Source organism: Perognathus longimembris, chromosome 14 (assembly GCF_023159225.1).
Source record: "Perognathus longimembris pacificus isolate PPM17 chromosome 14, ASM2315922v1, whole genome shotgun sequence".
In the NCBI taxonomy this organism is placed as follows: domain Eukaryota; kingdom Metazoa; phylum Chordata; class Mammalia; order Rodentia; family Heteromyidae; genus Perognathus; species Perognathus longimembris.
In genome coordinates, this window is record NC_063174.1 from 20,817,848 (window position 1) to 20,845,330 (window position 27,483).

General features: G+C 38.8%; 1 protein-coding gene across 2 annotated transcripts in view; it reads right to left on the reverse strand.

The window, feature by feature from the left end:
• The window catches only part of Nemf (nuclear export mediator factor), a 46,090-nt gene that overhangs the window by 4,864 nt on the left and 13,743 nt on the right, over positions 1–27,483 (reverse strand). Inside the window, exons 8-27 of one of the 2 annotated variants that reach the window (XM_048362275.1) lie at positions 26,180–26,253; positions 25,287–25,357; positions 25,133–25,208; positions 24,667–24,729; positions 22,847–22,924; positions 22,550–22,758; positions 22,133–22,324; positions 21,405–21,468; positions 19,364–19,452; positions 16,247–16,350; positions 14,815–14,877; positions 13,830–13,942; positions 12,262–12,319; positions 11,742–11,800; positions 11,537–11,657; positions 9,705–9,981; positions 8,351–8,393; positions 7,447–7,496; positions 3,689–3,842; positions 96–173 (exon numbers count right to left, since the gene is read on the reverse strand). In XM_048362275.1, the coding sequence (XP_048218232.1) occupies positions 96–173; positions 3,689–3,842; positions 7,447–7,496; positions 8,351–8,393; positions 9,705–9,981; positions 11,537–11,657; positions 11,742–11,800; positions 12,262–12,319; positions 13,830–13,942; positions 14,815–14,877; positions 16,247–16,350; positions 19,364–19,452; positions 21,405–21,468; positions 22,133–22,324; positions 22,550–22,758; positions 22,847–22,924; positions 24,667–24,729; positions 25,133–25,208; positions 25,287–25,357; positions 26,180–26,253 (2,036 nt within the window). Of the gene's footprint in view, positions 1–95; positions 174–3,688; positions 3,843–7,446; positions 7,497–8,350; positions 8,394–9,704; positions 9,985–11,536; positions 11,658–11,741; positions 11,801–12,261; positions 12,320–13,829; positions 13,943–14,814; positions 14,878–16,246; positions 16,351–19,363; positions 19,453–21,404; positions 21,469–22,132; positions 22,325–22,549; positions 22,759–22,846; positions 22,925–24,666; positions 24,730–25,132; positions 25,209–25,286; positions 25,358–26,179; positions 26,254–27,483 lie in introns of both variants that reach the window. The other variant, XM_048362274.1, reaches the window with a different exon arrangement.

Sequence of the window (27,483 nt, forward strand, 5' to 3'; positions counted from 1 at the left end):
GATAGTCTATTTATCATAGACTAGACAGACGTTGGCTGGATGGCCAATCAAAAGCAAAAAGAATAAAGAAAAGGCTGTTTTTATATGTTACTTACCCCCAATAATTTCATAATAAGTTCACGATCTTCTTCATCTTGGTCTTTGTATTTTTCCTTCATTTTTTTCATTTTGCTCTATTAAATCAGAAGACTTACTTTAGAAAAACTGAACAGTAAAGAATGTCAAAAATACTTGTAAAGAAAAGGTACTGTTAAGCAGGGCACTGGTAGCTCAAGCCTATAATCCTTGCTATTCAGGAGGCTGAGATCTGAGGATCATGGTTCAAACCAGAAGGCAGGAAACTGAGACTCATCTCCAATTGACCACTAGAAAACGAGAAGTAGAGCTGTGGCTCAAGTGGTAGTGTGCCAGCCTTGAGCACAAAAGCTACGGGCTACAGTGCCCAGGCCCTCAATTCCAAGCCTCATGACCGAATGAGGGGAGGGGGGAAAGAAAAGAAAAAAGAAAAGGTGGGCTGGAGATATGGTCTAGTGGCAAGAGTGCTTGCCTCATATACATATACATGAAGCCCTGGGTTCAATTCCCCAGCACCACATATACAGAAAATGGCCAGAAGTGGCGCTGTGGCTCAAGTGGCAGAGTGCTAGCCTTGAGCTAAAAGAAGCCAGGGACAGTGCTCAGGCCCTGAGTCCAAGGCCCAGGACTGGCAAAAGAAAAGGTACTTTTAGGTCAGATATGGTGGTTCACATTTGTAATCCTAACATTCAGAAGAATTGCAAGTTTGGGGCCTACTTAGGCAGCAAAATCTTACCTCAAAAAGAAGTCTGTTTCTCCACTCCTGTCAAAAATGCTAAAATAAGGTGTCATAATAAGCAATATGAAGGACACAAACATGGATAAACCATTGGTGGACAAAAGGTTCATACAGAACTTTAACAAGAATGGGCAAAGTGCAAATAAGATTGATGTGGAAAAGGAGACAATTCAAGAATTGTGAAGAAAATAAAGAACTATAAAGTTAAGACTTTATTTTAACTAAACCAGTGTTTCTGTTTTGTTGTCTTGGTGCTTGAGATTGAACCACAGTTTGAATATACTAATAACCAAGCATTCTACCAAGCATTAGACCATTATACCAGCTACAGCCCTAGCCTGCAATTCATTTTTTAAAAAAGATACATTGATCTATTAGCCAACAGTCTCCACATTTTTTAATTTTTATTTTTAGCCAGTCCTGGGGCTTGAACTCAGGGCCTGAGCACTGTCCCTGGCTTCTTTTTGCTCAAGGCTAACACTCTACCACTTGAGCCACAGTGCCACTTCTGGCTTTTTCTGTGGTGTTGAGGAATCGAACCCAGGGCTTCATGTATATGAGGCAAGCACTCTACCACTAGGCCATATTCCCAGCCCAGTCTCCAATTTTTTGTACTATGGCATTTAAAAAAGCATAGACTAGCTCAGAATCCATAGCCATAAAATAAATGTAAATCAAAACAACATTAAGATTCCATCTCACACCAGTAACAAATCCTGGTGGGGAGATGAGGGGAAAAAAACCCTATTACATACCATTGCTGGGAATATAAACTAGTAAAAGCAACTGTGGAAGGCACTTTGGAGATTCCTCAAAAAAGTAAATACAGAATTTCCCTACTATCCACCCACACCACTCCTGGGCATCTGCTCAGAACATTACAGGTTTGCACAATTTACAATACCAAGTTATGGAAACAGAGTGATTGCCCTATAGTGGATGAGTAGATCAAGGAAATGTGGTACATTTACCCAATGGAATTTTATTCATCCCTTAGAAATAGTCATTTGCAGGGAAATAGATGGACCTAGAACAAATCATACTAAGTGAAATAAGCCAGGCTCAGAGAGACAAACAGCATATGTTTTCTCTCCTGTTGAAGCTAGATCTGAAATACAACTATGATAGCATATATGGGGTTCAATGCATTTACACACAAATGAAAGGAGGGTGTACTTAAGGGAGAAATCTGAAGGTGTAATTCCTCTGAACAAGGAAAGTACTGTTTATCAAAATGAATACCAATAAGTGGGAACATGTTTGTTTGGTTTTGTTTTTTTTGCCAGTCCTGGGCTTGAACTCAGGGCCTGAGCACTGTCCCTGGCTTCTTTTTGCTCAAGGCTAGCACTCTGCCACTTGAGCCACAGCGCCACTTCTGGCCATTTTCTATATATGTGGTGCTGAGGAATGAAACCCAGGGCTTCATGTATACAAGACAAGCACTTTACCACTAGGCCATAGTCCCAGCCCTGGGAACATGTTTTAAGAGGTGGGAATGAGAGGAAGGGTACAGGAATGGTGAGAGGGAAAGTGAACAAATGCAATTATTATATTCCATATACATGATGTAAAAACAACTACATTACTTGTGTGTAGGAACAGGAGGGGAAAAATGGGAGAGAATGAAGGAAGGTGTGACACTGACCAAGAAGATTGTGCTCCACTTATGGAACTAACCCCTTTGTACAACTACTTAAAGAAATATATATACTCTACTGCCTCTTTCTTCATCAACTCTCTTTAGTAAGACTCCCCAAATCACATTGATATTTGAAAAAGAAACTACTAAGCTAAATCTCAGTATTAGGATCCACGGTGGGACTGGAGTATGGCTCAGTAGTACAGTGCTTGCTAATAAGTATGTGAACTGAGGCATGGGCTCAATTCCCAGCATCAAAAAGAAGGGAAAAGCTGGGCACCTGTGCCTGTAATGCCTGTAATCCTAGCCACTCAGGAGGCTGAGATCTGAGGATCACAGTTCAAGGCCAGCCCAGGCAAGAAAGTCTGAGACTCTTATCTCCAATAAACCACCAGAAAAACCAGAAGTGGTGCTGTAGCTCAAAGTAGTAGAGCACTAGCCTGGAGCAAAAGGGCTCAAGGACAGTGACTAGGCCCTCAGTTCAAGCCCCATCACTGACAAAAATAAATGAATAAAGGGCTGGAAATATGGCCTAGTGGCAAGAGTGCTTGTCTCATATACATGAAATCCTAGGTTCGATTCCTCAGCACCACATATAGAAAAGGCCAGAAGTGGCACTGTGGCTCAAGTGGTAGAGTGCTATCCTTGAGCAAAAAGAAGCCAATGACAGTGCTCAGGCCCTGAGTTCAAGCCCCAGGACTGGCAAAAAAAAAAAAAAAAAGAAAAAGAAAAAGAAAAAGAAACAAAAATAAATAAATAAATCATCAGTCCTGCCATTTATTAGCAGGGAGACTGACAAATCAGTCTCCTAGTCTTCCTCTGCACTAAAATGATCTTCTGGGCAGAAGACTGTATAGGTCTAAGAGTGCTAGCCTTGAGCAAAAAGAAGCCAGAGACAGTGCACAGACCCTGGTTCAAGCCCCAGGATGGGGAAAAAAAAAAATAATTCAACAGAAAGCTGGATGCTGGTGCTCATACCTGTAATCCTAGCTACTCAGGAAACTGAGATCTGAGGATCACAGTTTGAAGTCAGCCCAGATAGGAAAGCCTGAGAGACTCTTATCTCCTCCAATTAACCACCAAAAAGCTGAGAATGGGACCGTGGCTCAAGTGGTAGAATGCAGGCCTCCAGCAAAGAAACTCAGGGACAGTTGCAGGTCCTGAGTTCAAGCCCAAGAAGTGGCAAAAAAAGAAGAGAAACTACACACTTTGTGAACCATACAAAAGTTTATTACCTTTTGTCCTCGTTTTATTGGCTGTATAGCTGCAACGTTTTTGCTTGTGTTCTGTTGAGTTTCAATGTGCATAGCACTTTCTTTTTCTTTTTCCTTTCCTTCTATCACTTCTAACTCCACTGCATCAATTGGGTACTTTTTCTTCTTCATTTCTCTAAACACAAATGAAGTGGAAACATCAATTCTAAGAACTTCAAGTATTCAGTTGCTGGTGGCTCATGCCTCCTAGCTACTCAGCAGGCTAAGATCTGAGGATTGCAGTTCAAAGCCAGCTCGGGCAAGAATTAAGCACAGAAAAAGCCATAAGTGGCGCTGTGGCTCAAGTGGTACAGTGCCAACCTTGAGTAAAAGAGCTCACGGACAGCACCCAGGCCCAGAGTTCAAACCCTAGGACTGGCAAAAAGCAAGTATTCAGTGCCCTAAAACATTCCAAACAGTTGCTGGGACACACCTGTAATTCTAGCTTTTGAGAGGCAAAGGCAAAAGGATTGTGAGTTTGGGCCCAGAATGCCTCCATAGTCCCCCAAATCAGACCAAATCCAGTGACACATTCCTATAACCTGAGTGATTTGGGAGGCACGGAATGGAAGAATGGAGCTCACTAGACTGGGCAGAAAGTTATCAATACTCCTATCTCAACAAATAAACAGTGTGGTGAGTATTACAATTTGTCCCTAGGGAAAATGTAAAATCCTTTTTGAAAAATAAAGCAAAAAAGTAGCTGGGTATGCTCTGAGTGGTAGGTGCAAAAGATTGAGTTCAAACCCTAGTACAGGGGAAAAAAAATTACAAAGGGGTAGGGGGCCAACTACAATACACAAGATTATGGCTAATTTAGCAGTGGTACTCACTAGACACTATGCTGAAAATGAACCTAACAACTTATGGAATAAATGTACTCTTTACCTCACTTGCATAACTGTACTGCCTCTACATTTTTAAAAAAGATTATGGTGGGGCTGGGAATATGGCCTAGTGGCAAGAGTGCTTGCCTCGTACACATGAAGCCCTCGGTTCGATTCCCCAGCACCACATATGTAGAAAACGGCCAGAAGTGATGCTGTGGCTCAAGTGGTAGAATGCTAGGAGCAAAAAGAAGCCAGGGACAGTGCTCAGGCCCTGAGTTCAATGCACAGGACTGGCAAAAAATTTAAAAAAAAAAAGATTATGGTTTCTTCTTAACTTGATAATCACAGTATGTTTGAAGCTCAAATCATCACAATGGAAAGACGTAAATTTTTTTGTCAGTCTTGGGGCTTGAACTATGGGCCTGGGTGCTGTGCCTGAGCTTTTTTGCTTAAGACTAGCATTCTACCACTTTAAGCCATAGTTCCACCTTTGGTTTTCTGGTGTTAATTGGAGAGAAGAGTCTCATACACTTTGCTGCTCGAGCTGGCTTTGAACAGTGTTCCTCAGATCTCAGCCTCCTGAGTAGCTAGGATTACAGGCGTGAGCCACTGGTGCCTGGCTTGATTTTTTTTTTCCCTGTGCCTGGCTTGAACTTAGAGGTTGAGTGCTGTCCCTGAGCTCTTCTGCTCAAAGCTGGCCTACCACTTTGAGCCACAGCTCCACTTTCAGTTTTGGGTGGTTAATTGGAGATAATAATCTCATCCGCTTTCCTGACCAGGCTCGCTTCTAACAGGGATCCTCAGATCTCAGCCTCCTGAGTAGTTAGGATTATAGGCATGAGCCACTTGAAAACTTTTTCTCACAGGTTTATTCTTTCTGTTATCCAGGTTCAACTGACAGTTACTCTTAACTTACCCTTATTCAACTGAAAACTGATGACCAGGCACTGGGTGGGACTTATAAACTTCATACCAACCTGCCTTGGCAGATCTTTGGTATCCAATAAAATATTTTTGGGGTATTTGGTGCAATAAATAAATAAATAAATAAATAAATAAGCAAGTTAAGGAGGAAGGGGGACTTCCTATTGCCCTGAAACTTTTCTTTGAATTCTAAATGCCACTTCTTCGTCCAGGTCTCTCCTTTCCACTGACTTCTTCCAATGTACCCTATAATCTGTTATGCCTGCATTCAGAATAACCTTCCCTAACATTACCCAAGTTGCACTCCAATTCAAGAGCAAAGGCTCTCTTCATTCTCTTGGAAAAGAAAGTCCCAAATTCTAACTAAGCCTGTCATCCCAAGTTTTATTCTTTTAATACACATTCACCTCTCTAATCTTACCAGGTAGGTCACAAACACCCTCCTTCATTTCAGTCTACTTATGATTTCCCCAGAACATCTACATATGTGGGAGAATAACTTCGCTGACCAGTGCAAAACTTAGCCTCGGCACAGAAGTTCTGATGCCTTATGAGCAAACTAATAGGCCTATGGGGAAACATCTCCATTCAGGGTCTCCTGTGTTTGCTGGCCAAAGGAAACCACTCTTTGTTATGAGAATCTCCCCTTTCCCTGTACCAAGCCTTGGGAGACTTGCTTGACTAGCTGCCATTAGCGAAAGTCTCTTCACAGTTAATAGAGTCTTGGTCAAAGTCTTGAGCAAATAGTAGCTAGGTGGTAAAGTTTTGCCTTGACTGGTTTACTCCTCTGTCAACAATCTTTGATGTAGCTCAGCCCTTAATAGTAAACACTCTTTGAAGTAGCCACTTTTTGTAGTAGGTAAACTTTTGTATTAGTTTCCTTCCTCCCAGTAGTATCATCCTCAATTTTTGTATTTGAGATGGATATCATGCTGTATTAACTTTTACCCTGGAAGTTGTAAGTTGATTTCTAACCATATATAAACCCTGGCCCTCCTGAAATAAAGTGTGCATTGGTCCACTCGCCTTTGCATCCCCTGTGTCCTGACTACGGTTGCAGTTACCCAGGTCCAACATACATATTCCTTTTAAAACTGTCCATCTCCTTACTTATTGCTAATTCTCCCTGGAGTCTGGCTTATCTTCATGTGCCTAATTGCTAAAACATCCCTTTTTTAGAGGATAGGCAGCAATGAGGTTTGAACTTAGGGCCTTACTTAGGGCAGACAGTCTTCTACTTCACCCCTTTCGTGCTCTACGTGTTTTTTGCTTGCTTGTTTGTTGGTTTTGCCTGGGTTAGCCTGGACTGTAATATTCCTGCTGAGGCCTACCTAGGACACAGGCACAGGCCACCACACGCTGTTTGGGTGCCAGAGCCTTGGTAACTTGATAGGATCATAGCTTGGTATGGGATAGATGGAAACAAAGCCCATTAGTTTGTGTAATTAATATGACTAAATATTTACCATAAAACTAGCTAGTCTACTTCATGTAATTTAAAGTACTGTATATGTCTATGTACATAGTAAAAGGTCTGATTGATGAGCTATCTTGCATATTGACAGGTCCCTCAACCCAAAAATCATAATTACAGATGAATATAAAAAAAACCTGAAGATTTGTGCTAAATCTTGATTAATTTTAACAAAGGAAAGCTTTAGAATCTTTTTTTTCGTTTTGTGTAAGTACTGGGGCTTGATTTCTTGAGTTCAAGCCTGGCCTTTTCTCTCACAGCTGGAGCTTGATCACTGGAGCCAGGCCTCTTAGTCCTGGCCTTTGGCTGGTTAATTGCAGAGAATAGTCATACAAATCTGTGTACAGCACAGAACCATGGTTTTTAGATCTCAGCCTCCTGAACAGCTGGGCCTACAGGTGTGAGCCACTGGCAATCAGCTAAAATAAGGCTTTGGGATAGTGAAGTGGTAGCTAAGTTATCAATTTCTAAAACTAAAAACATGCTTGAAAAAGAACAAAAATATATTTTACCTTCTTTCCTTGGCTGACAAATGTCTCCGGCTCTGTGATTTACTGTCACTCTGTTAAAAACAAGGAAACACAGTAACATCACTATTAAGAACTTTTCAATAGGTAAAACTAAAAAGTCAGGTGTCTCTATTTCCCTCAAGGGCACCCAAACTCTGTGTGTCTCCTCCTTTCTCCTTGTCTGCTTTTTTACTTACTCATAAAGCTCTGCCAAGTTTTCTTACAACAACAACAAAAAAGCAAAAAAGCCAGGTGCTGATGGTTCACACATGTAATCCTAGCTAGGAGGCTGAGATCTGAAGAGACTCTCTCTACTCTTTTTTGGAGGGTGGTCATGGGGCTTGAAATCAGGGCCTGGGTACCATCCTTGAGCTCTTTTGCTCAAGGGATAATGCTTTACCACTATAAGAGTCTCATACTTTCCTGCCAGGGCTGGCTCAGCCTCCGAAGTAGCTAGATTATAGGAGTGAGCCACTAACTAGCATGTGGCTGCTAGACTCTTTATCTCCAATTAGTCACCAGAAAACCAGAAGTAGGGCTGTGGCTCAAAGTGGTAGGGCACCACCAGCCTTGAGCAAAAGAGTTCAGAGGCCATGCCTAAGCCCTGCGTTCAAGCCTCATGACTGACCAAAAAAAAAATATTTTTTTTTTCAATTCAATTAAAAGCTAGTTTTACTGGAATTTGAACTCAGGGTGCTAACTTGACTTGCTTGCTTGTCTGGTGCTCTACCACTTGAGCCTAGCATTTTGCTGATTAATTGGAGATGGAGGATTTTTCTGCCTGTACTAGCTTTGAACTGCCATCCTCCCAATCTCAATCTCTTGAGTAACTAGAGAGTAGCCATAGGTACTCAGCAAAAAAAAGTTACTTGGAAAAACATGTTCACAAAACTTAAAAATAGCTTACTGAATTAGTAAATTCCTCTTTTGAAGCCAATTTTGGGAGGGACCTAAGGAGAAAAAGAAATAAAAATGAATCTATGAGACTGTGAAAAACATTAATTTACAAAATCTCAAAACACTCCCCTATCATACTCTCACTTATAATCCTATAAACTTAAAAAAAATAGTCCTGTCATGTTTTCACATAGCATATACAATATGCCTACATGTATACTCCTAAGAAGATGCTACGTGTTGAAATCTTAATGTGTGTCAGAAACTGCTAGATGCTTTACATGTCTAAAATCTTCACCAGAACTCTATGAAGAGGATACTACATCATTTTCACTTAGAAGGTAACCGAAGATTCCATGTCATTTATACCCTTGCATTAATGGCACAACCTACAGCACAGTTTTGCTGTCTGAACTCTAAGCTATTTATTTATTTTCTCAGTCATGGGGATTGAACTCAGGGGCTGGGTGCTGTCTCTGAGCTCTTTTACTCAAGACTACTGTTGTACCACTTTGAGCCATAGTGCCACCTCTGTTTTTTGAGTGGTTAGTTGGAGATAGTCTCATGGGGATTTTCCTGCCCAGGGTTGGCTTTGAACCAGGATCCTTAGATCTCAGCTTCCTGAGTATCTGGGATAATAGGTGTGAGCCACCAGTGCCCAGCTAAGCTTTTTTTTTTTTTTTTTTTTTGCCAGTCCTAGGGCTTGAACTCAGGGCCCTCTGAGCACCGTACCTGGCTTCTTTTTGCTCAAGACTAGTACGTAGCCACAGTGCCACTTCTGGCTTTTTCTATATATGTGGTGCTGAGGAATCGAACCCAGAGCTTCATGTATACAAGGCAAGCACTCTACCACTAGGCCATATTCCCAGCTCCCAGCTATTCTTTTACTACCCCAGTAATAATGCTTTTAAACTATAAATTCTTTAGCTGATGATCAGTAACACACTGAAGACTAACCCTCTCCTCCCTCACCTCCTGCATTTTTCCTGGTTGGGATAGCCTTTGTTATGTTATCAGCATGAAGAACCTTTGCCTCTTTTCTTGCTGTTTCTGGTTGCTAGCTTATCTTTTTGTGGTGATAGTCACGGAACCCAGGTTTTACATTCTACCACTGAGCCATAATCCTAGTCTATGCCTTTTTCTATTTTGACCTATTTTGGACACTTTTCTGTTAGTCCTGGGAATTTCTCTAAAGAAAGGCTCAATCAACTGATTTAAAAAAAAAAGACTATAGAATAGCACTGAGTAATAACAGAACAGTGAAGGCTATCTGTGCTGAAGTCAATTTGGGGTTGTTTTGTAAGGACTGCACATTATTTTTCCAAGTTCACAAAATGAAACTTGAAAATTACATTTTTACTTACCTTTGAGATTGAAGATGGGATAAATCAATGGTTGTATCAGGATAATCTAACGTCTCTTCCTCGTCATCCTTCATTTCCTCGACAGACCCCTGGTCTTTATTCACTTCTTCAGATTCTCCTTCATCTTCAGAGCTTTCTTTTTCTTCAATGAGCTCATTTCGTTCATCTCCACCACTCTGAGTGGTATCATTCTCTGGGTCACCCTGAGTTGTGAGCTCTACGTCCACTGGAGTGTCATGTAATTCCTCTCTGTCTTCCTCACTGCTGCTGTCGCCTCCTTCTGAACAATGATCAAAAGGGAAGTCAGCATGGGAATCCCAACAAAGTTATGCTAGTGACCTGAAAAAGTCACAAAAACAGCCCACTGACTTTCCCAGAAGATCACCGGAAATTTTTCTCATCCCCAGAAGGTGCTACTCTGCTTCAGACAGTGGTACCATGAGTTGGTTACACTAAATGATCTCAAAGATCCTTCTCACACAATAAATTTCTTGCATTCTGCTACTATTTGACAATAAAAACCATAAGTTGCCTTTCTTGGGCAATTTTAGAAAACAAGACGATAATTAAGCTGTATAAACTCTGCAGCTTTCAAACATAAGTAAATGCTAAAATAATGTTATATTAGCAAATACAAGTGCTCACACTTTTACATAAAGAATACTACTTAATGGTAACACTGGGATAAGCTGCTATCACAGTGTAAGGAAAACAAAAAATAATGTATACAAACTATGTGTAACTTTGTTGGGGCTGAGAATGTGGCCTAGCATGCATGAAGCCCTGGATTCCATTCCTTGGTACCACATAAACAGAAAAGGCTGGAAGTGGTGCAATGGCTCAAGTGGTAGAGTGCTAGCCTTGAACAAAAGAAGCTCAGAGACACTGCCCAGGCCCTGAGTTCAAGCCCCACAACTGGCAAAAACAAAACAAAACAAAACAACCAACTATGTGTAACTTTGTATAGTGCAAGAGACATGGTGAAGATCCATCAATAGAATCTGCTAGCACTGTAGGCGTAAATGAAACAAAGTATGATTCCTAAAAAGGAATGGCCCAGGAGAGGGAAAAAACTGGAGAAGCCATTTAGCAAGTGTTTTTGCCTTAGCTACTACTCAAATAAGTTGGTAACTTTATTTCAGCAATTGTAGTTGCTCTCTATTTAAAGGAAATATATATAAAAGAAATCAACCTACTTTCTCATATGAGAAACACAACTTGTTATAAATGTACATTCATTTCTAACTCCTCAATTCAAAGACAAATGCAAATTCATATACACCCGAGTCCATTTTTGTTACATTTTACACACTACCCCCTAAATTACTAAACATACACTAAAGTATGCTAGTTATAAATCCTACCAAGTACTTATTTCATCATAATAAATATGTGTAATATATTGAAACTGTGAACTAGTATCTTCTCTTCTTTGATGTGTGTGTGTGTGTGTGTGTGTGTGTGTGTGTGTGTGTGTGTGTGTATGCCAGTCTTAGAACTCTGGGCCTGGGTCCCTAACCTTTTGTGTTCCAGGCTAGTGCTCTATCACTTGAGCCACAGCTCTATTTCCTGCTTTTTTTTTTTTTGTGAATACTTGGAGATAAAGAGTCTCATGGACTTTCCTAGCCAGACTGGCTTTGCATCGCCAACCTAAGATCTCAGCATCCTGGGCAGTAAGGATTACAGGTGTCAGCAATCAGTGCCCTGCTTGTAATATCTTTTTAATAAATTCAATTAACCCCAAAGAGACATGTTCATCTAAATAAGGATTTAGAAGTAAAAGTAGACAATAGAAAACATCACAAGTCAATTTATTTGAATCTGTGAACTACCTAGTTGTTCCATTTCTTCTGATATGAGTTCGCTTGTACAACTTGCCACTGTCTCTGTGTCTTCATCCTGCACTCTGACTTTTCGTTCACCTCGATGTCTCCAAATACATGTCTCGTCTACCTACAAAAATAGTTCTTTTCAGTGATGAAACTTTAAGATTTATGAAAACTAAAAAATAAAACAACCCAAGGAAATGAAAAGTACCTTAAAGAGGAAGCTAAAGCCCATCATTAGATATGAGGGAGGAAGGAAATTCTTCTTTCCTACAAAAGATAATATATACCCAGTGTTTTAAACATCAGTTCTTTTTTTTTTTTCTTTTCTCTGAAGAATAATTGACACCAGTGATATGTCCATTTAGGAAACATTTCTATTTACAAGATGAGGCGTTATAAACAGGAATAGTCATTTAAAAGAAAAAATATAAAGTTTCTTATCCTTTGGATTAGTCAGGCATTGAATATAATCTTTTTAATAAAAAAAGGGTCAAGCTATATTTTCTTATTCTTTAAACTATGTGAAAGTACATTTCTTATCAATATATATGAAGATGGTATGATAAATGCTCAATTTGCCATTCCAAGTCAGAAAGTTTATGTTCTAACAAACTTGATATGTGGTAAAAGTAGTTAAAGTTTATTTCTGAGCCTATTTGTAGATGGTCCTCAAACCTGTCATCATAATTTATTGATAAGCTAGGTACATTTTTACGTTAGGTCATTACCTCTTATCATAAAACTTCCTGTTGTCAAATACTCTCCAGTTGGTGCTGTTTTAGATACCTAAGAAACACAATAGTACGTTATATTAATTTCTGAAGAAATTTTAGTTGTTTTTTTTCCACCACAGAGTAGCCATATTTAAATAAGCAGCATTATGGCCTCCAAACACTCTCTACCCTATTATAGACTTAAAAATAATTGTTATAACACTTGTTACCCAGTATGGACATTTTTCTACTACTTAAGTATAAGGTCTACTGAAATATATTGTAAATGTGTGGGAGGGCAATAAATTCATCCCACACACAACTAATGTAACATAATAAAATTTTGTTTTTGTGCCAGCTTTGGTGCTTGAACTCAGGACTTGGGCATGGCCCTGAGCTTTTTCAGCTTCAGGCTAGTGTACTACCACTTGAACCCACAGCTCTGCTTCTAGCTTTCATCCCACCCTCACCCCTAGTGATTAATTATAGAGATAAGAGTCTCACATACTTTCCTGCCTAGGCTGGCTTTGAACTGCCTCTTGAGTCGCTAAGCCTCTTGAGTTGCTAAGATTACAAGTATGACTCACAGAGTTCCCAGCTCATCCCTAAGCTTTTTTGCTCAAGGCTTGTGCTCTACCACTTGAGCCTTACAGCTCTACTTCTAGCTTTTTGGTGGTAAAAGATAAAGATCAAAACTTGATCCTCAAATCTCAGCTTCTTGAGTAGTTAGGATTATAGGCGTGAGCCAAGTATTTGTAGCTATTTTTTTAAAATTTTTGTTTCATTTGTTTGTTTATTTATTTATTTATGCCAGTCCTGGGGCTTGGACTCAGGGCCTGAGCACTGTCCCTGGCTTCTTTTTGCTCAAGGCTAGCACTCTGCCACTTGAGCCACAGCGCCACTTCTGGCCATTTTCTGTATATGTGGTGCTGAGGAATCGAACCCAGGGCTTCATGTATTCGAGGCAAGCACTCTTGTCATTAGGCCATATCCCCAGCCCCCTAGTAGCTAATTTTTTAAATGTAGATTTTATTAAGGTAAGCACTTTATCTTCTTTTTCTTTCTTTTGTTTCCTTTTTTTGTATTTGTGGCACTGGGGATTGAACCAAGGCCTTGCACTTGCTAGTCAATAGCTCTGTAACTGAGTGACCCCTCCTGCATTATTCATTTGATACCTTCAAAATCTGACACAAAGTATGGCTGGAGGCATGGATCAGAAGGTAGAATACCAGCCAACGAGCAAAAGTGTCAGATAGTGAGTTTGAGTCCTGGTCTCAGGCAAAAAAAAAAAAAAAGAAATTTTAAAAAAGGAACACAACTGGGCAATAGTGACTCATGCCTATAATCCTAGCTCCTCAGGAGGCTGAGATCTCAGCATTGTTTGAAACCAGCCCAGGCAAGAAAGTCTAGGAGGCTCTTATCTCCAATTAACCACTAAAAAGCTGGAAATGAAGCTGTGGCTCAACTGGTAGAGTGTTAGCCTTGAGCAAAAAACCTCAGAACAGTGCCCAGGCCTTGACTTCAAGCCCTGGGACCAGTACAAAAAATAATGAATTAATAAATAAATGGATCAGTCATATTACCTGATGATGGTACACCCACCAAGCACTAGTGATAACTCGTGCATCCCAAGCAGCACTGTAGCAAAGTGCCATTGTGCCAGCTTCGGTCAATGTCCGTGGAGGGATAGCTTCTCCTACAACAACAAGCTATGGTTCATACCAAAGTAAAGACTTACTACTGTATAGTAAGGTTCAATCATCTTGTGTCTTAAGTACTAACATCTCATCTTATTTCAATATTATAATTAGTCACTGCATATAGTTTTGCAAAACTTAGACAAAAGTACTTTTAATAAAATGTATTTACATGGAAGGTTTTGAAATGGCTTACAAAATTAAAACAATAGATGACATATCCTTTCAAATCAATAATTTAGAAAAATATGAAGCTTGGAGACTTCCAGAGTTAATACAGGTTACCTGAATCATCAAAATGAAGAACATATTAATATATTCCTACAGCTAAGATTCAATATTCTAATTGGTATGTAATTCATATAAAATAAAATTCTTTTTCTTTGTGCAGGTCATGGAGCTTGAGTTCAGGATCTAGGCACTGTCCATAACCTTTTTTGATCAAGGCTAGTGCTCTACCACTTGAGCCACAGCTCCATTTCTGGCAATTTGGTAGTTAATCAGAGATAAAAGTCTAACTGGCTTCAAAATTGGATCCCCAGTTCTCCAAGTACAGGATGAGTCACCAGTGATAAAATTCACTTAAAAAAAGTGTACAAAATGTAGGGTTGTGGTGCAGTGGCAGAGCACTTGCCTAATTTGCCTATCATGAGTGAGGCCCTGCATTCAATACACAGCACCACTACTACTAACAAAGGGAGGAGAAAAATGAAAAATATATATCTTACTATATTTGTGTATGTATGTATATATGTGCATATATATACATATATATGGTTACATAATTTTCATGGAATACCCTTTATTGTTATATTCTTACACTAAAAATATTTTAAGGAATGTAAATACTGACTAATAAAATATATATTACCTGTTGGATTCTTAATTACACAGCTAGTAGCTCCATGAAGATCAGCATGTACATAAATGTCTCCTAAAACAAGGAAAAATAACAAATGATACTTTTTTTGTTTTTGTTTTTTGCTAGTCCTGGGCTTGAACTCAGGGCCTAAGCACTGTCCCTGGCTTCTTTTTGCTCAAGGCTAGCACTCTGCCACTTTAGCCACTAGTGCCCACTTGAGCCACAGCGCCACCTCTGGCTTTTTCTATACATGAGGTGCTAAGGAATCGAACCTAGGGCTTCATGTATACAAGGCGAGCACTTTACCACTAGGCCATATTGCCAGCCCCATAAATGATACTTTAAGTTCTACTTCTCCCCCACCTTTTTATATAGATATATACTTTTTTTTTTTGTGCCAGTCCTGAGGCTTAAACTCTGGGCCAAGGCATTGTCCCTGAGCCATTGTGTTCAAGGATAGCACTCTACCATTTGGGCCACAGCTCCACTTCTGGCTTCTTGTGGTTAATTGGAGATGAGTCTCATGGACTTTCCTACTAGTGCCCAGCTTCTCCCCCTCCTTTTATGAAAAGCTCATTATGTTGCCCCAGCTGGTCTTAAAACTTCTAGACTCTAGCAATTCTTCTGCCCCAGTCTTCTGGATAGTTCTGACTATAAACATGCTTTCAGTCCTATTTCTAAATTTGAAAAATGTTTATAGAGGGGCTGGGGATATGGCCTAGTGGCAAGAGTGCCTGCCTCAAATACATGAGGCCCTGGGTTTGATTCCCCAGCACCACATATACAGAAAACGGCCAGAAGTGGCGCTATGGCTCAAGTGGCAGAGTGCTAGCCTTGAGCAAAAAGAAGCCAGGGACAGTGCTCAGACCCTGAGTCCAAGCCCCAGGACTGGCAAAAAAAAAAAAAAAAAATGTTTATAGAGCTTAGCACTAAATATTAAATTTTTATAAACATGACTTACACTGACTTTGAAGAATTAAAATCAAGATCAAAAGTCCAACACCACAAATTAGCCTAACAATGTTACTTTAGCAATATCCACTCAGACTAACAAAGCACATCTTCAGCAAACTATAAATCATAAGCCAGCAAATATTAAAAGCCAGATGCCAGTGGCTCATGCCTGTAACCCTAGCTGCTTATTAGGAGGCTGATATCTGGGGATTGTGGTTCATCAGCACAGGCAGAAATATCTGTGAGACTCTTATCTCCAATTAATGACCAAAAAGGCTGAAGTAGAGCTGTAGCTTAAGTGGTAGAGTGCTATCCTTGAGCAAAAAAAGCTTATGTACAGTGCCCAGCCCCTGAGTTCAAGTCTCAGGATGGGCACACAAAAAATAATAATTTCTATTAATTAATTCTGTCAAATGAAAGAGTCTAAAATAACTATGTAATATTGAGATAACTGATCAAAAATTTTTATAATTTTCATCTTACCTACCTGGTGTCAAGTATCTTTTCACAATTATTTCGTTCTGTTGCTGATCTCTCCCACCTATAATTAGATAGTTCTCTGAGCTAATGAACCACAGAAATTTCTCAAACCTACCAAATTGAGAGAAAACAAAATAAATTAACATTTATTTCTCTATAGATGTATAAATTTACAGTTCTTACAAATAAAACACAAACCTATCATGGTTATATAGCGTAAGATAACTTAATTACTTTTAAAGCAACAAGCTAAATTTTACTAAAAACCCGAAGATACTCATTTTTAGATGACTCTATATTCTTTACCTCATATGTGGTGTATACACGTGCACATCCAAGGGAAGCTGGAAGGAGGGCACAGAATGAGTGGAAAGCAGGGGGAAAAATACAGCAGAGGAGCCCGACAGCTGCACTGGACATTGGTGAAAGTGAACTAAGGAACTCAAGGGCGGTGATGGGAGGGAGAGACTGAGAAAGAGGGAACTAAGCAAAAGGAAAGAAATGTACATACCAATTGATCGGGAAAAAATAGTTTTATTGTTAATGTTCATAGAATTCATAAGTGTTGTAGATTAGAATGACAATGTTCATCATTGGGAAGGTTAAAATGTGTACTGTGAAATTGATGTAGTTACTTATTCTCAATAAAGAAAAGAAACCCCTGAGGATATTAAGATGGTCTTAAGAGAAATTTAATTCTATGTTAAAGAAGTTATTTTCTATCTCTAGGCACAAGAGGCACATGCCTATAATATCAGTTACTTAAAAAGCAAAAAGGATTGAGGTCTTAGGCTGACCCTGGCAAAAAGAGTTGGCACATAGCTTGAGTGGTATAGTTCTTAGTTCTTGCCTAGCAAAAGCAAGCCGCTGAGTTCAAAACTCTGTTATCTTTAAAGAAATAGTTACCTGTTTACCTCATGTAGATATGTTTCTTAAATTTCAAGGTTATCTTATAATAATAAATTACATTAAGCAAAAGTATAAAATGTCAAATGGTCCTTAGGGTTAGCTTTCTTTCTTCCTTTCTTTTCCTTCACTAGTTAGCTTTCTTTCAATAAGATACTGAAAAGGCTTTGAAACACTGGTAAAGTAGCAAAGTTGTGCCAGGAATAGTAGCACATATTTACAATCCTAGCCCTAGGGAAACAGAGGAAGGAGTATCTCAGATCTCAACTTCTAAGCAAGCCTGTTTACCTAGTAAATTCAAGGCCAGCATGGTATATGTGCCAAGATATTGTCTCGAAAAGACAAAACTGAGCTGGGCCAGGTAGCTCATGCCTGTAATCCTAGCTCCTCAGGAGACTGAGATCTGAGGATAGCGGTTCAAAGCTGGTCAGGCAGGAAAGTCCATGAGACTCTTATCTCCAATTAACCACCAGAAAACCAGAAGTGGAGCTGTGGCTCCAAGTGGTAGAGTACTAGCCTTGAACAAAAGAGCTCAGGGGTAATACCCAGGCCGAGTTCAAGCCCAATGACCACAAATAAAGGCTCAGAGATAGCACCCAGGCCCTGACTTCTAGGCTTAGTAACAGCACACATACATGCACATACAGAATTTTTAAAAAGTGTGGCTAGGAATATGGCTTAGTGGTAGAGTGCTTGCCTTGTATGCATGAAGCCCTCAGCACCACATGAGCAGAAAAAGCCAGAAGTGGCGCTGTGGCTCAAGAGGTAGAGTGCTAGTCTTGAGCAAAAGAAGCCAGGGACAGTGTTCAGGCCCTGAGTCCAAGCTCCAGGACTGGCAAATAAATAAATAAATTAAATTAAAAATTAAAAAAAAAAAGAAAAAGAACAAGATAATTATTAACTCTAGGGAAGACCAAAAAATGAGCAAGGAAGGAAAACAATACTGCTTGGCTCAGCAATGATTACAACATAAATATTCACAATGTTAATGCAGAGAATTAATCTTGACAAAACTATATTATAACTGTGTAACAGACCACAAGTCAAATGAAGTGCAACTGTCACCTTTGAAAGTCAATAATAGACTAATACAGAAAAATTAAGCAGAGCTAGTAATTTTTTATGCTTTTTTTCTGGGTCATTATTTATTGTCAAAGTGATGTACAGAGGGGTTACAATTTCATACATAAGGCAGTGGGTACATTTCTTGTACAATTTGTTACCTCCTCCCTCATTTCCTCCCTTCCTAGTAGAAGATATTATAGAGATATGAGGAAAGTATCATTAGAACCACCTGAAAGAACTAAAACTAGGTACCTTGGGAGGGGAGAAATGTTAGGTGATGCTGGGCACAGGCGGATCATGCCTGTAATCCTAGCTACTCAGAAGGCTGAGATCTGAGGATCGTGGTTCAAAGCCAGCTGGGCAGAAAAATCCCTGTGAGGCTCTAACCTTCAATAAACTAGTTCAAAAAGGCAGAAGTGGCACTGTCTCTCAAGTGGTAGAGCACTTGATGTGAGCAAAAGAAGCTCAGGGACAGTGCCCAGGCCTAGAGTTCAAGCCCTAGGATAGGCAAAAAGAAAAGAAAAAAGAAATACTAAGTTACTAGTTTTGTAACAAGCTTTGTAAAAGGTTTAACTTTCTCAATAATTAGTATATATAATTCTGATAAAAACAAAAACTAAATATGTAAAGCTGGGGCACCAGTGGCTTACATCTATAATCCTAGCTCTCAGGAAGCTGAGTTCTGAGGATCCATGTTCAAAGCCAGCCTGAGCAGAAAAGTACCTGATACTCTGAACTTCAACTAGCTATCTAAAAAGCCAGAAGTGGAAGCTGGATATTGATGGCTCATGTCTGTAATCCTAGTTACTTTGGAGGCTGAGAACTGAGGATCATGGTTCAAAGCCAGCCCAGGCAAAGAAAGTTCATGAGATTCTTACCTTCAATAAACTACTCAGAAAAATCTGGAAGTGGTCCTGTGGCTCAAAGTGGTAGAGCACTAGCATTGAGCAAAAATAGTTCAGGGACAGTGCCAGTGCCCAGGCCCTGAGTTCAAGCCCCAGGACTGGCAGGAAAAAAAAAAAAAGCTGTAAATGGAACAGTGGCTCAAATGGTATGCTAGTCTTGAGCAAAATAGCTCAAGAACAGGGAGAGCCCAGCCCCAAGGCTGGCACAAAAACTAAAAAGCTTAATATATAAAATATATAACACTTACCAGTATACTTTTCTTGCTTTTTGAATAGAGGTAACTGTTTGAACTTCTTTTAAGGTTTGCTTTGTTTTTTTTTCTGCTGACTTGAATGCCTGTTTAGAAGAATTTTAAAAAGAATCATAGTATACATTTAACACCAAAGTAAATGAGATAAGAAATCGTTTTTAGAATATCAAAAAATGTCAAGTATCTATACAAACACATACACAAATTATACATATTCCAAAACAATGAATAAAAGATTTTTGCCTTAAATTATTTACTGTTTGCAACTATTTGCTTCAGATCAACAATTTAAGAACTGCCTAGTGCCAGGCACCAGTGGCTCATGCCAATAATCCTAGCTACTTAGAATTTGGAGGATCACAGTTCAAAGGTAGTGTGGGCAGGAAAGCCTGAGATGCTCTTATCTCCAATTAACCATCAAAAAGCTGCAACTAGAGCTGTAGCTCAAGTAGTAAAGAGCTAGCCTTGGCAACACTCAGGCCCTGAGTTCAAGTCCCACTACTGGAACAAAATCAAAACCAAAACTAAAAAACTTGCGTGTTTGTGGGCTGGGAATATGGCCTAGTGGTAAAGTGCTCGCCTCGTATATATGAAGCCCTGGGTTCAATTCCTCAGCACCACATATATAGAAAAAGCTGGAAGTGGCGCTGTGGCTCAAGTGGTAGAGTTCTAGCCTTGAGCAAAAAGAAGCCAGGGACAGTGCTCAGGCCCTGAGTTCAAGCCCCAGGACTGGCAAAAAAAAAAAAAAATCCTGCGTGTTAGTTTAGCGGATGGTGGGGTCTATGGTGTAGCAGGTTTGAGGATAGATTGGGACAGAACAGCGAACAACAAAGCTCCCATCCCTACTTCACTGGGTCTAGCAAAAGGCAGTTACTAAACACACCATCATCCAAATAATATGCAAAGTGCTTCTAAGAATGTTATGAGAGTATAGCAAGTATAACAAAGTTTATGCTAGGTTATGGTCAAAGAAGGCTTCTCCAAGGAAATGGCATTAAACAGAAGTCTGAAGAACTGATACAAGAAGTAAGAAAAGTACTATAAGGAAAAGAAGAGAGCAGAGGGAAATGAGATTGGAGCTGGGCATGGTGGTACATACCTGTAATCCTAGCACTTGGGAGACAGAAGTAGAATTACAAATTTGGGGCCAGCCCAGGATATATAACAAGATCATTGTGAAGGGAAGAGAGGAGGTGAGGGGAGTATGAGAGTAGTCCCAGGAGCAGAGAAAAGAGAAGAAGAAATAACATTGGAACAAAGGCCAGAGAGCCAAGTCAAGAAGGCTACTCATTTAGTTGTTTTTCTTAAATTATATTATTATTATATCAGTTTTCTTCTATGGCAGAATTCCTCTAAATATCTTTCTTCAGGGCTGGTTTAATAGTCACAAATTCCTTTTGTTTTTCATGGCAGGCTTTTATCTCTCCCTCAGTTATGAGGTACACTACTCTAGGTTGACAATTGTTAGTTTTTTGCATATTCATTTGCATCATTCTATGCCCTCCTTGCTTTTAGAACTTGCCTACTCTCTTCCAGGCAGTATTTTAGAAATCTGGATGAACTATTGAAGAAAACAGACAAAGATCATATTTTAATGCACTGTACATCCTAGAGAAATTACAAGTATTTATACTTAAATAGAGGGCTGGGAAGAGGAAGAAGAGAAGGAAGAGGCGGAGGAGGAAAGGAAAGGAAAGAAAAGAAAAGAAAAAAACGGGGTCTTGGGATATCTCCAACATCTGAGACAAGAAGAATAAAGGTGCTATTTGCTGAGATGGGAAAAAAAATGGGGAAAAGTGGGTTTGAAGAGAAATACTGGAAATATGCACATTTAAAGCAATATTAAATCTTCAAGGACTGTGCCTGAGTTCAAGCCCCACAACCGCTAGAAGAAAACAAAAGGGAAAAAAAGAAAAAGAAAGCACTATTAAATGTAAAAAATCTTTCTGAACTAGAAAATCTTATTTAAACAAAAAATAATTAAGGTAATTAAAATAGCCAACATCAATTAACATTCACTCTAATAAATTCTAAATACCTTCTCAGCAGCTTCAACAGTCTTTTGTGTTTTTTTAGCAGCATATCTCTTGTGATCATAATACCTAAAAATATACAGATATCTTAAATTTTATGTAAAATCTTTACTCCTTAATTTTCCATTTATTTCTACTTTTCAGACTCACAAATCATACAGAACAAAATTGCATGCTGCACAAAACTAAAACGTGTGCGTGTGTGCCTGTGCGTGCACATGTGCAAGTGCGTGTGCCAGTCCTAGAGCTTGGACTCAGGGCCTGGGTGCTATTCCTGAGCTTCTTTTGCTCAAGACTAGTGCTCTACCACTTCAACCAGAGCTGCACTTCCAGCTTTTTGGGGAGTAGTTTACTGGAGATAAAGAGTCTCACAGACTTCCTGCCAGGCAGGTTTTAAACCCCAATCCTCAAAATTCAGCCTCCAGAGTAGCTAGGATTATAGGCATTAGCCACTGGAGCCTGGCTAAACTTTTTTTTAAAAAAGAATTTTCACCAAAAGAATTATATACAGGTAAAATACTTATTCTTTTTATTCTTGTTCTTTTTAAATATAGGAAGTAACATTAATGGCTTTATTTATTTTAGGTGTTTTTATTTATATATTCTTAAATATTATTAATTAATTTTGTAGTCTGGGATCAAAAAAGAACCTTATGCACGCTAGGCAAATATTAACATCCTTAATACTGATTGGGTGCAGATAATATTTTACCTAAAATATACACGGACTTACTTTTTGGCATTGGCATATGCTGACAAACTGAGATCAACATCAACAAGCAGTGGCTTATTTTTCTGAAGTTTCTGAGGCTGTTTATTCTTTTGCTTTTTCTTTTTCCCTTTTGGTGGTTCAGTTTCACTTTTCTCAACACTGATGTCTCCATCAATATTATCATCTTCCTCCTCTGACAACAAGTATGGATTTCTATTAAAATATTCAATAGTATTTTGCTAATGTCAATGATACTTTTAATTTCAATTCTTTTCTCAATGACATTATAACTGGTTTATAGTATCTTAAAGCTTCATTGTTTTAGTATAAATTAACTTATTTCACAAACATGTTTCTAAATATAAAGAAAATGCAACCCTAGTGAACAATTAAGTAACAAAACAGAGACAAACACTGTTAATGAAAAATCCAACTTACCTTAGCAGCATTGTAACATGATTTGTTTGTAGTTTTAGTTCTTTGATTGCATTTGCAACAGGGTCTCCTTGAGCTTGGGCTTCTTTTACAATTACTCCAATTTCTGTCCAGTCTATCTGGTTTGCTAGAGCACTTCGAACTACCTGAATGGCTCTGTCAACGATCTGTAGATTCATTTCTATGAGCTCTCCTTTCAGTTTGTCTATTTCCTTCAGAAACAAACCAAACACATTTGCTATAATGCCTGTTAAGGTTACAGTTTTCAAAAAAAGCATCTGAAAAAGCTAAACATAATACCTGAGCCTGTTGAAGAGCTTCTAATCTGTTTTCGTGATCCTTTCGAACATTATCTAATTTCTTCAGGGCTTGCTTTTCCTTTGGGTGACAAAAGAGATTTAAAAGTTAGATTTCTCCAACCTCATGGACTTTCTTCTCTCTTTTACTCCTCAGACTTACTCCCAGTGTCCTTGACCTGGCTCAATGCTGTCATCTATCAAGTTTTCTCACAATCCATTCTCCCAACCCAACTTGCTGGAAAATGCTTCATACTCCAAAATGAGATCTCCTGTCTAGTTATTACCCATTTCCACACAGGAAAATATTACAATTATAGGTTTAAATATTTGTAAGATAGGAGCCTAATTTTCTTGGCATTATTCAAACGGGCAGAATTCAAGATTAGTTTGCTAGAATACTTATAGATATTGCAGTGCAAAAGGTCAAATACAAGGCCTTAGACAAGAAAATACTCTATTACCGAGAGATATCTCCTGTCCAGAATTCTTAATTCTTAAGAGGCACAAATTATGCAATATCTTTTTATTGCCAAACTTTATTTCTTAGCATTATTTCTAGTATATTCCAGGACATTCTCCCCTACACTAACAGTACAAAGGTTCATGGTAGTTATTTGACCTCTTATACTATACAATTTACATTTCCAGGTTACTGATTTGAGGACTTTTAAGAAATATATTACTAGGGTTTGAACACAGGGCCTTGCACTTGTTAGGTAGCTACTCTACAACTTGAGCCCCGCCCCCAGCTCCTTTTGCTATACTTTTTAAATAAGGCATCATGTTTATTCTTGCCTTTATGCTCAGGCTGGCCTGGATGATGATCCTTCAGTTTAGGAGGCACGAACCATTAGAGCCAACTTTTATTGGTTGAGAAGAACTCATAAACTTTTGGTGATGAGGCTCAAATTATGAACTTTAGGGATGAATGACTGCACCCATGCAGACACATTTTTTAATTTTTAAAAAATTTTTGCCAGTCCTGGGCCTTGAACTCAGGGCCTGAGCACTGTCCCTGGCTTCTTTTTGCTCAAGGCTAGCACTCTGCCACTTGAGCCACAGAGCCACTTTTGGCCGTTTTCTATATATGTGGTGCTGGGGAATCGAACCTAGGGCTTCAAGTATACGAGGCAAGCACTCTTGCCACTAGGCCATATTCCCAGCCTGAGGATCACAGTTTGAAGCCTGCCAGGGCAGAAAAGTCTGTGAGACTCTTCTCTAATCAACTACCAAATAGCTGAAAGTGGGTCAACTTGTAGAGCATTAGCCTTGAGCAAAAAAGCTCAGGGACAGCACCCAGACTCTGAGTTGAAACCCCAGGACTGGCACAAAGCATAATCAATCATAACAAATCATGCAAGGGTGTAAATAAGAGGACTTACCTTCCCACTGTATTTTACTTTTGGAGAATATCTAATGGATGGACTAAATGAGGATATGCTTTTTTTTCAACCATGAAAAACTCCCCTGGCAATTTTTTTTTTGCCAGTCATTGGGCCTAGGCACTGTCCCTGAGCCTTTTTGTGCTCAAGGCTAGAGCTCTACCAGTTGCTCCCACAGCGCCACTTCTGGCTTTTCCTATTTATGTGATACTGAGGAATTGAACCTGGGACTTCATGAATGCTAGGGCAAGCACTCTATCACTGAGCCACATTCCTAGCCCATCCCCTGGGCATTATTATAAACCAAGAGATAGGTCCCCATACCACTTCCTATGCTACTTCTGACAGGTACCTCATTCCTAAATGAAAGCATCATCTACACACCAAGCCATTCTATGACTATCTTTTTTTAATAGAAGCATCTTAAATAATACTGTACCTGTTGTAAGGCTTTCAAATCAATTTTCTGACCTTCTATCTTCGAATAGAATTCATCCACAGCCTTATTTAAAACAACAAAAAACAACTAGCTGTAAAAAAAATACAGACTCTACTTCAATTTGCATACCCAGAATTTGTCTGTTTTCTATCTTGATGGCATTCAAAGAACTCACTCAGACAACCAGCAAATATGTGTGTATATAAAAATACTATCAAAAATCAAAGTTCAAGTTATCTTTGGTCTTTCATCTTCAAATAAAGTTGCCTCAATTACTCGAAAAGCTGTATTTGTGACACTGATTTTTAATGCTCAGATTCATAGTGACTGTAAGCCAGGAATGTTTCAATTTCTCAATCAAAGCAAATTGGTATTAAGTTGATATTAGATACTAACATTCAGTTGATACTAACTCATAAAACTCTTATCATGTTAACTCATCAAAAAACAGAACTAAAAAACTCACCTTGTCAAATGATTCAAATTCTATGTATGGACATTGTGAATGTTGAGAAAACAAGAATGGATGAAACTCCTCATACCTGTAAGACATACTTATTAATTCACTCAAGAACATTAATAAATAGTCAAAGCAAACTGACCCATGCCTATATACTTACGTGAGTATGTCTTCGACTGGTTTATTTACTTCCAAGCTTGGCTTGATTTCTCTTTTCTGAATGATATATCCCTACAAAAATCCAACATTAAAACCATTTCTATTCATAATTAACAAAATTTTACCTTGTATAATTGATACTAATTTTATTTATGTTTTGTAAATAAAGATGTACTTTGAATAGAAAAAACTGTTCCTCAAGTATAAGGTAATTTAAAAAATATTTAACAATTCAAGAACAAATCTCTCAGTCAGAAGTGGTATACATCCACAATCGCAGCACTTAGGAGGCTTTGAAAGAATTGAGAATCTCAGGCCAGCTCACATAACAAACTATGTCTAAAAATAAATAAATAAAATTAATCCTTATCTTTTTGACTAAGTATTCTCCATAAAAAATTAATAAAGGGGCTGGGAACATGGCCTAGTGGCAAGAGTGTTTGACTCGTATACATGAAGCCCTGGGTTCAATTCCCCAGCACCACATATATAAAAAACGGCCAGAAGTGGCGCTGTGGCTCAAGTGGGAGAGCGCTAGCCTTGAGCTGAAGAGCTCAGGGACAGCACCCAGACCCAGAGTTCAAGCCACATGACCTATCCACAAAAAAAAAGGAAGGAAGATTAATTCCAAACAAACCAAAGAAATTAAAAACAAAAGAAAAAAAAAGAGGTGGAATAGAGCTCAGTGGTAGCATATATACTTAGCATATTCAAAGCCCTCGGTTTAATCTCCAGCACCACCAAACAACACAAGATGAAACCCTACCCTGGGACAAGCATATCCATTTTCTAAATTAGAATAAATGGACATATGCTGATCCCTTAGTGATTGATAATTTCTGAAAATCCAAATAAATAAAACCAACAAAGTTAGGTAAATATACATGGTGTTACCTTTCCATTGAAGTTAGATGTTGTTTTCATATAGTCCTCTGCCTTCTGCAGACAAACAAGTACTTTTTCAATATCTAATGAAGGAAAAAGAGGAACAAAATGTTGACAAACCACTGTTAAACAACTATGCAGGCTGGGAAGAGTGCTTGCCTTGTATTCATGAAGCCCTAGGTTCGATTCCTCAGCACCACATATATAGAAAAACCTGGAAGTGGTGCTGTGGTTCAAGTAGTAGAGTGCTAGCCTTGAGCAAAAAGAAGCCAGGGACAGTGCTCAGGCCCTGAGTTCAAAGCCCAGGACTGGCAAAACAAACAAAAATGAAACAACTATGCAGAAAAAGTAAATTCACACACATATGTGAATTTATACACACACACATATACATCTATTTAGGCTTGTTTCTGGATTCTTTATTCTTCCTTCCTTCCTCAAACAGTTACCATTTTAAGCTCATAATATATTTTAATCTGTAAAAAGGCTATATTAAGTAAGTAGTAATAAGTATTAATTTCCATAGGTCTGGGAATGTGGCTTAGTGGTAGAGTGCTTGCCTAGTATGCATGAAACCCTGAGTTCGATTCATCACTACCACATATGAAGAAAAAGCTAGAAGGGATACCATGGGTTAATGGGTAGAGTGCTAGCCTTGAGCAAAAGAAGCTCAGGGACAGTGCCCAGGTGCTGATTCAAGCCCCAGGACTGGCAAAAAAAGCTATTGGTTTCCAGAGTTTTCCTGGGCATTTTCACTTGCTTTTATACCAAGTAAATATCATATTCATTTTATAAAAATAAGTAAATACCCCAACCACTTACCATCTGTTGTCATTTTGGAGAGATTATAATGAATTAGAATATTTCAAAACTTAAATATGAAATTTGTATTTTTAAACCCACAAAAAACTTACATAATGAAAATTATCATTAAACCTTAAAAAAGATATGTAAACCCAAAATATAAGCATCAAGAATGAATTTTCAAATATTGTATCAAACAATCTACAAGTCAAAATTTGTCAGACCAAAATTCCATTTTCCATCTACTTTTCCATTTTATTCACTCTACTCTGGCAGTTAAATTAGGTTTCTTAAGTAATTACATATGCCTAATGCAATCGTAAGAGCCACCACAGAACTACAGAAATTCAAGTACATGAATGTTATTACTCCAGAAGCACTTCAATGGTCTACGGAACTTTACTACTATGGAATCTGATGGTCCCAAGTTCAGTACCTAGTCCTAGTATAGATATATAGGAGATGCAAAGGGAAAGCATTCTAAACATGGAAGGTATCAAGGTAGGTCA